General features: G+C 42.2%; 1 protein-coding gene across 1 annotated transcript in view; it reads right to left on the bottom strand.

Moving 5' to 3' along the window:
- LOC132768036 (A.superbus venom factor 1-like) overlaps positions 1–13,981 on the bottom strand; it is a 79,736-nt gene that overhangs the window by 52,519 nt on the left and 13,236 nt on the right. Inside the window, 9 exon segments of the mRNA XM_067464014.1 lie at positions 247–321; positions 2,779–2,908; positions 3,016–3,177; positions 4,989–5,183; positions 5,872–6,084; positions 8,371–8,532; positions 8,718–8,833; positions 11,466–11,586; positions 11,694–11,796. Of these exon segments, the coding sequence (XP_067320115.1) occupies positions 247–321; positions 2,779–2,908; positions 3,016–3,177; positions 4,989–5,183; positions 5,872–6,084; positions 8,371–8,532; positions 8,718–8,833; positions 11,466–11,586; positions 11,694–11,796 (1,277 nt within the window).

Genomic DNA, 13,981 nt, shown 5'->3' with positions numbered 1-13,981 from the left:
CGATCAGCATAGTGACCTGATATTCTCTGGAGAGCCCAAGGAATGTCACTTAGCAATGTCCTCATATGCTGAGTCAGATAGCTAACCCAGTATCATCTACAGTGTTTGGAAGTAGCTCCCTAAAGAAAATCCCTTCTATAGCCTTGTGACTTGAATATCATTCTATTATATTGCATATTTTGCAACATGATTCATTCAAGCTGAAACACCCAAGTTCCCTGGGTTTTTTTGTCACTTGTCACATACCTTTGCCTGTTTTAGACTCCAGAAGTTGTATGGAGCGACGGCGTCTCCTCTTTGCAACTTGGAGGCACTTCAGATCTGAATGGGTGGGAGAATTTAAAAAGAAGATATTATTGACCTGACATGAAACAAGAAAACAGTACTAAATTCTACGATCTCGTGCATGTTTCAACTGTTCCTATGCAGATTTGTTGAGAGGTGAACATGGTTTACTCCCATAACAGAACAGAAATGTAACTTTAAGCCTTTCCATGATACGTGTCCATCTGTTACTCTCTTGATGGCAGCAAACGCAATCCAACAGAATTTACACTGGGTGCTGGTTGGGCAGGTATAGGGTAAGCAGTATGAAGCCATGTTTAATCTAATATTTCTCTGATCTAGATAATCAAAACGCAGCAAAGCAGCCAGCAATGAAAACCAGCACGCCAACATCTTAAATCAAGAAACAGCTTCCTAAGATCTACAGAGATACTTGCAGAAACACCTCAACAAGCAAGAGTCCAAAAGTGGCAGGCAAAAACCCGGAACCTCAATCAGTGGCTGATACTGGATGAAAAACTTCCTCCTGGGCATACAGAAGATTGGGTGACTTGGAAGGCGCTGAACAAACTGTGCTCTGGGACCATGAGATGCAGAGTCAACGTTAGAAATGGGGCCACAAAGTGGAGTCCACAACATGTGAGTGTGGAGAAGAGCAAACCACAGATCACCTATTACAATGCAGTCTGAGCTCTGCCACATGCACAACGGAGTACCTTCTTGCAGTGACACCAGAGGCACTTGAAGTGGCCAGCTTCTGGTCAAAGGAAATTTAGTATAATGCCACATTTTTAACATTGTTTGTGATTAATATATATATATATATATATATATATATATATATATATAATTGTAATTTCAATTTGCTTCTGACATGATACATCAAAATCAAAACTGCTTTTTGGGGTTGTGCACCTACACTTTGGAATTCATTCAATTTGACAGTGTTTTAACAGTCAGGACTCAATACTATGGAATCATGGGGGTTTACACAGAATGGAAATAATCTATCGAAAAGATGGCAAGCTATTTAACCTGAAAGCCAAAACAAAGATTACAACAACATCTGTTATAAAACTCCAGCATGCTGATGACAACGTTGTCTGTGCTCATTCAGAAGAAGACCTACAAGCCACTCTAAACACCTTCGCAGAAACATATGAGAAGCTCAGCCTGTCATTGAACATCGAGAAAACCAAAGTGCTCTTTCAGCAGTCACCAGCTAATCCCTTTTCAATGTCAGAGATAAAGCTTAATGGGGTAACATTAGAAAATGTTGACCATTTCCACTACCTTGGCAGCCACCTTTCCACCAAAGTCAACATTGACACTGAAATACAACACCACCTGAGCTCTGCGAGTGCAGCATTCTTCTGAATGAAGCAAAGAGTGTTTGAGGACCGGGACATCCATAGGGATACCAAGGTGCTTGTCTATAAACCTATTGTCCTCATAACCCTGCTATATGCCTACAAGATGTGGACTGTCTACAGACGTCACATGCAACTCCTAGAACGATTCCATCAGCGCTGCCTCCGGAAAATCTTGCAAATCTCTTGGGAAGACAAGTGGCCAAATGTCAGCATGCTGGAAGAAGCAAAGACCACCAGCATTGAAACGATGGTCCTCCATCATCAACTCCACTGGACCGGTCATGTCCGGATGCCCGACCACCCTCTCCCAAAACAGTTGCTCTACTCCGAACTCAAGAATGGAAAACGGAATGTAGGTGGGCAGGAAAAGAGATTTAAAGATGGGCTCAAAGCCAACCTTAAAAACTCTGGCATAGACATTGAGAACGGGGAAGCCCTGGCCCTTGAGCGCTCCAGCTGGAGGTCAGCTGTGACCAGCAGTGTTGTAGAATTTGAAGAGCTGCCCCAGTTGTCCATCCAAATGAATACATTAAATAATCATAGAGTTTCAAAGGGCCTCATGGGCCATCGAGTGCAATCCCCTGCTCAGTATAGGTCTCCAGTTAAAGCAGCATCAGGAGAGCTATACAGTTTATTTTGAAGACATCCAGAGAATGATACTCTACCACTTCTCTGGGTAATCAATTCCTTTGCCGAACTACTTTTCCTGTCAATAACTTCCTTCTAATGTTAAATTAAAATCTATTCTCATGTACTTTCAAATCACTAGAACTGGTTCTACCCTCTGCAGCAATAGGGTACAGGCTTGCCATCTCTTGTGAGAGGTTTTAAAGAGTGCAGTCAAGCCATCTTTCAATCTGCTCTTCACCAAGTTGAAGATGCACAGCTCTTTCAACCTGTCCCATGTGTTTTGTTCTCTGGACTCCTAATAATCCTTTTTACCCTTTTCTGAACCTGCTCCAGCTAATTAGGCACCGGGAACAGAACACAGAACTCCAGGTGAAGCGTGATTGCAATTATTAGTATTAGTGTCAATGCATTAATTTTCCTGATGTTTAATATTGAATGTTATCTCATTAATTTTCCAACATTTCATGCTGTGGACATGCCCAAATCCTACCTGATCTCTGTTTTGTGGAAAGCTTGTTGTTGGTCTCCAGGGCCAACCCAGCATCTTCAAACACACCCACATTGTTCCTACCACTGCCAGCAGTACAGCCAATGTCACTCTTTTCTACTGTGTCCCAGATCTGGAAGAGAATAGGCTCCATGAAACAATGTACAGACTTAGCAAATTCCAAGTCAGGAAAATCTTCAGCATTGTGAGTATCAAATTCCATGGAGTCCTGGGCCTTACCTTAGTCTGACTTATCTTATTCTTTTTGTTCAGGACATAGACGGCTTTGTCTACAGCCACAAGGCCAACCCGAGCATTTGGATCCCCTTCTACTTTGATTTTCATTGCATCTCCTGGTTTGCGAATTTGATTGTCAGCCTTAGTTGCTCCTTTCACAACTAACTGTTTGGGGGAAAGCAACGAAAACATGGAAAATTGATTGGTGTACTTTGACAAAAGCGTACGTTTCCTGTGAACAGCTTTTCAATAAGTTGCATCTCGAACCTGAGACAACCGCGATTCCTGAGAACTTTAGACTGTGTTTGGAAGCAGTGATGAGTTGGCTGCGAGTGAGCAGACTAAAAGTGAATCTTGCTAAAACTGAGATACTCTGGCCCGGCCAGCCGGCAGAATTAATCCAGTCTCTGCCTGATTTCGATGGGGAAGCTCTGGTTCCGTCTGCCACTGTTAAAAGCCTTGCGGTTGTGTTAGACTCATCGCAGACGATGGAGGCCCAGATCACTGCCACAAGTATGCAGTAGGGCTGGGTAACCACGGAAAAATTTGTTTCTAAACTCGAGTCGTTTTTAGGGGGTTTTTGCGTTTCGTTTTTTAAAAGGATTCCGAATTTTTTCTTTAAAAAAGTTCGAAATTTACAAAATTTCGTAAATTATGAAACAATTACGAAACAATTACGAATCGATTCGTTAATGGCGGATGCGATTGCGCAATATGCAAAAAAAAACCCTCCAAATGGGACAGGGGGAACTTCTGAAGCTTCCCTCTCCCTCTGTTGTTGACTGTTGGTGTGATAATTTATTTTTTATTACTGATAAAACAAACAACAACCCTAAAATTTGCATCAGACATACGGAAATAATTTCGAAACAATTTCGAAACAATTACGAAACAATTTTGAAACAATTTCGAAACAATTTCGAAACAATTACGAAATAAATTGAAAAATTTGTTTCGATTTTTAATTGCTCCTGCATGGCTCAATATCGGATCATAAGCTAATTTAAATACAAATTAATAACAAATTACGAAATTAATGAACAAAACCGCCCAGCCCTAGTATGCAGGCCTTTTTTCATCTTCGGCAGGCAAGGAAATTGGCATCCTACCTTTCGGTAGAAGCATTGGCAACAGTAATCCACGCAACAGTCACCGCGAGGTTGGACTATTGCAACGCCTTAATATGCTGGCCTTCCGAAGTCAGCAACCCAGAAGATTCGGATGGTCCAAAATGCGGCAGACAGGCTGCTAGCGGGATCATCTATAAGATCCCATATTACACCGATTCTGCAACAACTGCATTGGCTACCAATAGAACATCGGATCTCTTACAAGATACTGATCCTGACATTTAGAGCTCAAAATGGCCAAGGACCTTTATATCTTAGGGACTGCCTCATTCCTTTTCTCCATCAGTGGTCACCTCGATCCACCCAGGAAAATCTCCTATACATACCGGGCCCTAGGGAGGTACACCTGGAAGCTACAAGGTGTAGAGCTTTTTCGACCTATGCTCCAATTCTGTGGAACTCATTGCCTCCATACATTAGAGCAATGTCGGAGTTGCGACCTTTTGTAAAGGCACTCAAGACTTGGCTGTTTGGTTGTGCATTTAAGTAATCAGATCTAATTTGCCAAATAGTCACTGTTGAATGTTTTTATGTTGAATGTTTTTATATCGTGTAAATGCTATTTTAGACTGTAAGTTGCTCGGAGCACCTTGGTGGAGAGCGACTAATTAAGAAATAAAGTGAAGTGAAGTGAAAAATGGTCTTAAAGTCCCCTACCCAATTTCCTTCTCTCAAAGCCAAACATTGTGACAAAATACTTTCCTCAGTACAGATTGCTTAATCTACAATGGAGAACAGGCACACTGTTTCAGAAATGGCAGAGTTTGTACACTTGTGCTCCAGTATCGCTAAGAGAGGTCCTTGCACTGACATTGATAAATAGTATCAGCAGAAAGGGTGGCCTACCGTTCCCATGCAGGTATCCTTCACATCCACCCAGACAGAGTCAGCCACAATCTCACTGTTTTGCACTTGGTAGTAAGCCACAATTCGGAAAGAAGGGATGAGACTGGGGGTGATGGGCAGAGACATAGTCACTAGATGCTGCCCGGCAGATCTGGGTTGCCTCCCAACCTTTACTATTTTCCCTTTACTCAAGATCTGATGATAAAAAGACATATTGATTAATTAAGAAGGTTAAGGTTTGGTTTAAAAAAGAGAGACTGACAAGGATAAGAAAAAGGCATTGACATCACATATACACTATAAGCAAAATAAATATGTTTTTCATTCATACAAAACACTATGACATTAAAAGGTTTTCTTATTTCTGGGTTGTTGCAGGTTTTTTCGGGCTATATTGCCATGTTCTAGAGGCATTCTCTCGTGACGTTTTGCCTGCATCTATGGCAAGCATCCTCAGAGGTAGTGAGGTCTGTTGGAACTAGGGAAAGGGTTTATATATCTGTGGAATGACCAGGGTGGGACAAAGAACTCTTGTCTGTTGGAGCTAGGTGTGAATGTTTCAACTGACCACCTTGATTAGCATTTGATGGCCTGGCAGTGCCTGGGGCAATCTTTTGTTGAGAGGTGATTAGATGTCCCAGATTGTTTCCTCTCTGCTGTTTTGCTGTTGTAATTTTAGTAATTTCTTATATTTAGAAACTGCTCTACACTGAGAGTTTTAAAGAAGATTGCGAGTATAGAAAAGATTCCTGGATCCAGCTTTTCCCCAAGGACTTGGCACATGACAAGATGTTTTCCTCCTTTTGAAAACAAACACAAAGTCAACAAACAAATAGCAACATGGACCATGGATTTCCATTGTGCCCAGCTCTATTTCACTTACTATGTAGGTGAAATAACGGATTCCTTCCAATATATCTGGATTGTTGCTTTTTATGTTGAAGTTGACTAATAAGTTGTCCCCAGCCTTGAGATCTGTAGCTGAGACCGATAAATGGAGATAGTTTCCGTGTTTTCCCTGGGTTTGATATGCTGTAGCCACCATGGTCTTGTTTGCCTGGCGTTCATTTGGCAATCCTGCTTGGTTGGTTTTTGCCTAGAGGAGGTGAGAAAGATACATAACATTTCAAAGAAATTTAACTTAACCACTGACCAATCCATAATGCGCAAACAGGGAAGAAAGACATAATAGCCAAGGGAGAAAAAAATATAGCAAGTATTTTGTACCTATGTGACATAGTATGTATCATCAGAACCCACTACCAAGATTCTACCTTTGGGAGGCAAGCATACATGACCACAAGTGACCACAAGTGATTGCCTATAGACCATTGGGATGAAAGGACTACTTTCTATCATGAGAACAGCAAATGACTTCAGTAAATATAGTAAATATAAAGGGTAGGATGTCACAGTTGTGGAGAAACTCAACAAAGCAGTAGAGAAGCCCTTTGACAATGGAAACACTTGTGAGTGAATTTGGAATATACTTCAAAAAGGCTGAAAATACGTTCTCATCAAGGACCATATTTTTTCAATGCTAATCTATTGTGTGGAGATTTTTTTTTTGTCGTGTCAGGAGCGACTTGAGAAACTGTGAGAGAATTGGCCGTCTGCAAGGATGTTGCCCAGGGGACGGCCGGATGATTTGATGTTTTATCATCCCTCTCTCATGTCCCCACATGAGGAGCTGGAGCAGATAGACGGAGCTCATCCGCCTCTCCCCGGATTCGAACCTGCGACCTGTCGGTCTTCAGTCTTGCCGGCTCAGGGGTTTAACCGTAATATTGGTGGGGTTGTGTGGAGATGAAGCTGGTATTAATTGCAGAGGCCATTTGGATTTTCATCATCTCTTTTCTCCTCCCCATTTCTGCCATCCCCCACACCGCAAAGTCACTTTCCTTCCTTCCTATGAATAATCTTTTCACAGATGGGAGAGGTCACTGTTGCCAAAGAACTGAACTGAAAACATGCAGCAAGGTCTTGGTATGAGGTCAGGACAAGGGCTGCATGAATCATAGAATCATAGAATCAAAGAGTTGGAAGAGACCTCATGGGCCATCCAGTCCAACCCCCTGCCAAGAAGCAGGAATATTGCATTCAAATCACCCCTGACAGATGGCCATCCAGCCCCTGTTTAAAAGCTTCCAAAGAAGGAGCCTCCACCACACTCCGAGGAAGAGAGTTCCACTGCTGAACGGCTCTCACAGTCAGGAAGTTCTTCCTCATGTTCAGATGGAATCTCCTCTCTTGTAGTTTGAAGCCATTGTTCCGCGTCCTAGTCTCCAAGGAAGCAGAAAACAAGCTTGCTCCCTCCTCCCTGTGGCTTCCTCTCACATATTTATACATGGCTATCATATCTCCTCTCAGCCTTCTCTTCTTCAGGCTAAACATGCCCAGCTCCTTAAGCCGCTCCTCATAGGGCTTGTTCTCCAGTCCCTTCATCATTTTAGTCGCCCTCCTCTGGACACATTCCAGCTTGTCAATATCTCTCTTGAATTGTGGTGCCCAGAATTGGACACTATTCCAGGTGTGGTCTAACCAGAGCAGAATAGAGGGGTAGCATTACTTCCCTAGATCTAGACACTATGCTCCTATTGATGCAGGCCAAAATCCCATTGGCTTTTTTTGCCGCCACATCACATTGTTGGCTCATGTTTAACTTGTTGTCCACGAGGACTCCAAGATCTTTTTCACACGTACTGCTCTCGAGCCAGGCATTGTCCCCCATTCTGTATCTTTGCATTTCGTTTTTCCTGCCAAAGTGGAGTTTCTTGCATTTGTCACTGTTGAACTTCATTTTGTTAGTTTTGGCCCATCTCTCTAAGCTGTCAAGATCGTTTTGAATCCTGCTCCTGTCCCCTGGAGTATTGGCTATCCCTCCCAATTTGGTGTCGTCTGCAAACTTGATGATCATGCCTTCTAGCCCTTCATCTAAGTCATTACTAAAGATGTTGAACAGGACCGGGCCCAGGATGGGACCCTGCGGCACTCCGCTCATCGCTTCTTTCCAGGATGAAGAGGAAGCATTAGTGAGCACCCTCTCGGTTCGTCCATTTAACCAATTACAGATCCACCTCACCGTAGTTTTGCCTAGCCCACATTGGACTAGTTTGCCAGAAGGTCATGGGGGACCTTGTCGAAGGCCTTACTAAAATCCAGGTACGCCACATCCACAAAAAAAAAAAAAAAAAAAAAAGCCACATGAAAATACAGCTCTAGAACAGCCAGTTAGTTGACCACAAAGCATACATTTTGCCACTGAGTGATAGGTCTTACCTTAAAAGTGTGCCAATTGTTTTGGTTCTGTGCTTAGAAATAAGGCATCCCCTCACTCACTGTGCTTTGGAAAAAAATGTAACATAATCTCAGGGTGACTCACAATGATTCTTAGCTCTTGTTCGTTTGTTGCTGTGTTCAGGATCAGCTTGGCTGTCCCATCGTTTTGGGTGGTTGCCTCAAACTGAATGGACTTTGGTAGCATCAAATGGGCTATGACAGGGACGCGGGCAGCTGGGGAACCATCAGGGTTGGTGACAAAAACCTGTGAAGCAATTCCAAAAAATGTGACTGAATGTGAAATGTAGAAGTTATTCCAGAGGCTAAATCCCCATGTTATCCAAAATTTAGAAAGATTTCTAAAGACAGATTCTGTGTCTTAATCTGAAGACAGTATTAGCATGTCTGAAACTGGACTATAAGATGAAAGGAGAATTTAATTAAGATTACCATCAGTTCATAGGGCATCCCCGGCTTGAAGTACTTTGGGGTTTTTGTGAAGAAGACCTGATAGGGAGATGTCACTATGTTAATGCCGCCTTTCTCAGCCACCACCATATCGCTTCCTGGAAAAAGAGGAGTGGGAAAGGACAACAAGGAGGAAAAAAATGAAACTAAGTTGTTGGAAAGGGAGAAAAATGTTAAGAGGATACATGCAGTACATACAACTGTAATTCATGCCATTTATAAATCTCCCATCTCCATTTCTACATATGTTTGCTTCCCAAAGAAAGCCTGAATTGAACCAAACATAGAAATACATGTATCACAAAGAAATATTAGCCAGAGGCGGCCCTAGGTAATTTTCAATGGTAAGCAAATAGTATTTTGCCCCCCCCCCCCCAACCAATCACTGATATATATTTTCTGTTCGTATTGGGAGTTCTGTGTGCCATATTTGGTTCAATTCCATCATTGGTGGAGTTCAGAATGCTCTTTGATTTTAGATGAACTATACATCCCAGTAACTACAACTCGCATATGTCAAGGTCTATTTTCCCCCAAGAGCGCCCCTGGGCAAAATCAACTATACTGCGAATGCTTACTTTGCATAATGGTTGAGCCGCCCCTGATGTTAGCCCACAATAATAAGGGGCTTATGCAGAAAAGGTAATAAAACAAATTATTTGATAATACAAAAAAGGGAATCTCAAATAATTAACAGATAGGCAGCTCACACCATATGTATCTAGACCTGCGGTCCCCAAACTAAGGCCCAAGGATTGGATGCGGACCTCCAAGGTCAATTCATTTACCAGCCTCCACCCTAAACTTTAGACTTTTGGTTGAAATGGCTTGAAGACACACAACAACAACAATCCTAATTTACTTGACTGTCCCATCAGCCAAAAGCAGGTCCACAATTCCCATTGAAATACTGGTAAGTTTATGTTGGTTAAAATTGTTCTTCATTTTCAATATTATGTTGTTTCCAACTGTTTCCAGCTCCCTTTCCAACTGTTGATTGCTTATTGTCTATTTTGTTTATGTGATTTATGGGTTGTTGTAGGTTTTTTCAGGCCATGGTCTAGAGGCATTCTCTCCTGACGTTTCACCTGCATCTACGGCAAGCATCCTCAGAGGTAGTGAGGTCTGTTGGAACTAGGAAAAAGGGTTTATATATCTGTGGAATGACCAGGGTGGGACAAAGGACTCTTGCCTGCTGGAGCTAGGTGTGAATGTTTCCACTGAGCACCATGATTAGCATATAATGGCCTGACAGTGCCTGGAGCAAACGTTTGTTGAGAGGTGATTAGATGTCCTTGTTTGTTTCCTCTCTGTTGTTGTGCTGTTGTAATTTTAGAGTTTTTTTAAATACTGGTAGCCAGATTTTGTTCATTTTCATGGTTTCCTCCTTTCTGTTGAAGTTGTCCACATGCTTGTGGATTTCAATGGCTTCTCTGTATGTGATGTATGATTTATATTGTATTGATTGTGTATTGATGTTTTATTTTATTGATGTTTTGTTTATTGCTGTATTGCGGGCTTGGCCTCATGTAAGCCGCACCGAGTCCCTTGGGGCGATGGTAGCGGGGTACAAATAAAGTGTTGTTGTTGTTGTTGTTGTTGTTGTTATTATTATTATTATTTCATGTTTTTTGCATTACAAATAAGATCTGTGCAGTATCCAGAGAAGTTTAAAGACCTTATAAAATTAAAATCATTCCATTGCATTGAGCCATGGCAGTGAAACTGGTGTCAAACTTCATTAATTCTACAGTGTAGATGTATTCTTAGGTAAAGGTATGGGTTGTCCCCTGACATTAAGTCCAGTCATGTCCAACTCCAGGGTTTGGTGCTAATCTCCGTTTCAAAGCCAAAGAGCCGGCGTTGTCCGTAAACACCTCCAAGGTCATGTGGCTGGCATAACTGTATGGAGCGCCGTTACCTTCCTGCTGGAGTGGTACCTATTGATCTACTCACAGTTGCATGTTTTCAAACTGCTAGGTTGGCAGAAGCTGGGGCTAATAGCGGAAGCTCATGCCGCTCCCCGGATTTGAACCTGCAACCCACTGCGCTATTATTGTGAGCAAAAAACGACAGAGGCACCACAGAATTCTTGTACATTATATAGGATTCTGAGTTAGTGAATGGTCAAGTTAGACATTGAGGGTGTGGGGAATTCTCCCTGGGATTAGTCCTCCTTTGGTGGCATTTCTGCAGAAATATATGTCACCATAATTATAATGAATGAATTAAGTGTATATTTACTTCTACTGTCTAACACAAAACCAAGCATACTGAATAGAAAAGGTGTCAGACCCAACTGTAATGCCATATAATTCAGTATCTGAAGCAAAATCATCTGCTTTGAATTGGATTATATGGCAGTGTAGGCTCATATAATCCAGTTCAAACCAGATAAAAAATAATCCTGGGTTTCATGGATCTCTGTGGCTACTCTCCCAGTCTCCAACCAGGTCCTAAGGTGTCTGTGTAGGTGTTCTGCAGCAAACTGGTTCACTTTAACCCCCTTCCTGACTCAGTTTAGATGGCTGTGTAGAACCGAACCACAAATATTCTTGTTTTTGGCCCAAAGAGCCCTTGCTTTTTCCACAGAAGTTAAAAGGCAAAGGTGGACAGAAGGTAGATAAAGATCTGGATATTAGTCAAAAGGGGGGTCTTACTATTAAGGTACTCTGGGTAGAAAGATTCATCTTTAGAATGTATTTTTTCTTCAGAGGAGCCACAACTCACCTGATTCTGTCATCACTGTTACAGAGACGTAGAGAGAGTGCCCGACAAGCTCATTAAGGTTGCGAAATCGGGTCTGAAGCATTTCTTTTGTTAGCACTGCCTCCCCTTCCCCATCTTGAATCTAGAAAGGAGACAAAGTATATAAAAAGGATATCAAAGCTGTATACCTTTCTAAACTTCTCTCACCCTCTCACTCTCTTTCACTCCCAAATACAAGGATCGTCTTACTGGAATTCTCCTGAGTGAGTCTGGAATATTCTTTTTCTCATCATCAATTTTCACTCCAAAGAGGACAAAGGCAACACCTTCCACTCTCTTTCCATAAAGGTATCTGGAACAACACAATGAAACAAGACATGTTGCTCCGCACAGTGGAAGCGTGCTGGGCCCATAACCTTAATGTCAGAGTGCTGCAGAAGGTTTTGAAGCTCTGAAGAAATGGATGCTTGAGACTTCAGTATAAAACAGATATTTAGCTTTACTAAGCAGCTCAAATATACAGCATACACCATCAGTAGACAGACAGGAACAAGAAGGAATGACGAACACACTCACTGAAGCTATAAGGACTTATCTCTATATCCTCCCTACTCGCTCAAGGTAATGCTCAGGGTCACATCTTCACAGCTTATTAACTCTACTGTTTAACCCTTTCTGTAGCAGAATACTCTCTGGCAATACAATCCTGTTACAATCACAGCCATTGTACATAAAATTACATTTAAACACACATTATACATTAATCTTACACTGACAGAACGTGGTGCCAAGAAGTTTGCATTGAGCCTGCCTAGGTGAATGTAGCTAAACATCACTCACATGTTGTCTTCTGTTGGGGGAAACTCAATACAGGCAGTCTCCAAGTTACAGACATCCGACTTACTTCCAACTCATACTTAACAACAAGGGGGAGACAACAGGAAGTGAGAGAAAATCTGGAGTGTTGTGCGGTTTCTGGGCTGTACCCCTAGGAAGGGAAATTTACTCTGAAAGAGTTATTATGGGGAAAATGTGTCTCCACTGAAGCTTTATATCACCAATCCTTGCTTCCATAACAACCCAAAATTTCAAAATCCAATTGTCACAGGGCCTGAAAGTGAGGTGAAATCTTCAGAGCAGGGGCACAGACAGCAAAACAAATGTTACAGGCATGCTAACCTTCCTTGTGCTAGCCAAAATTTTAAAAAAGAAGAATTTGGCTGGAATTACACTGAAAAATGTACCTGTTCTGACTTACATGCAAATTCAACTTAAGAACAAGCTTAGAGACCTTATTTTGCCCTTAATTTTGGGACTGCATGTAGTTCCCTTAATGTCCAGATTAATACCTGAAGATAATAATAATAATAATAATAATAATAATAATAATCTTTATTTATACCCCGCCACCATCTCCCGCAACGGAGACTCGGGGCGGCTTACATGAGGCCAAGCCCAAACAGCAAATTTCAATACAGTAAAAATACTATGCTGACTATTGTGCCATCACCGTTCAAGCAGGGAGCACTGAAATGGTTGAACAAAAACTGTCTGAAGCTTTAGGTGCGCTTACTGCCTATTAGAGGGAAAACCAGCTGATTCCTAATCCATCTAAGATGCAGATGTGTGCTTTTCACCTTAAGAATAGACAAGCATTTCAAACTTTGAGGATTACCTGGGAAGGAATTCCACTGGAGCACTGCAGCACACCCAAATACCTGAGAGTTACCCTGGACTGTGCTCTGACTTACAAGAAACACTGCTTGACTATCTAGCAAAAAAGTGGGCACTAGAAATAATATCATACGAAATCTGACTAGCACAACCTGGGGATCACAACCAGACACAGTGAAGACATTTGCCCTTATGCTTTGCTACTGTGCTGCTGAATATGCATGTCCAGTGTGGAACATATCTCACCACTTTAAAACAGTGGATATGGCTCTTAATAAAGACATGTTGTATTATCACAGGATGTCTACGCCCCACACCACTGGAGAAATTAAACTGTTTAGCCAGTATTGCACCACCTGTCATCCGTTGGGAAGTTGCAGCCAATAATGAAAGGACCTTCCAAAAGAGCACCCAAACACAAAAGAACCCTCCCCCAGCCCCAGAAAAGCCTTAAAAAGAAGAGAAAAAAATAACTTACCCGGCCTGCATTTCCCTGCTACTGGCCCTCTCCTGGCTCATAGAAATGACGCGCCAGGAGAAGGGGTGGCGGAGCGATTTTCCTTCCCTTTTCTCCTGGTGCATCATTTCTACATGCCAGGAGAAGGTCAGCAGCAGGAAAATGCCAGCCAGGTAAGTTATTTTTTTCTTTTAAAGGCTTTTCTAAGGGATTTTGGGAAAGGGTGGGGGCTGTATTGGGTTTTTCAGGCTCTGGGAGCCAAAAAATCCCAAGACAGATGTGTGGATTGGGACTGGAAGTCATGCAATGAAATCCCCAGGACCAATCCACACAGCACCTACGGCTGGAAAGACCCGAGTGTTTTGAAAGACCTGGGTCTTTCCAGCTCTCAAATTATGAATTTATT

This window comes from Anolis sagrei, chromosome 2 (genome assembly GCF_037176765.1).
Source record: "Anolis sagrei isolate rAnoSag1 chromosome 2, rAnoSag1.mat, whole genome shotgun sequence".
NCBI classification, from domain to species: Eukaryota; Metazoa; Chordata; class Lepidosauria; order Squamata; family Dactyloidae; genus Anolis; species Anolis sagrei.
This window is presented reverse-complemented; position numbering and strand designations above follow the sequence as displayed.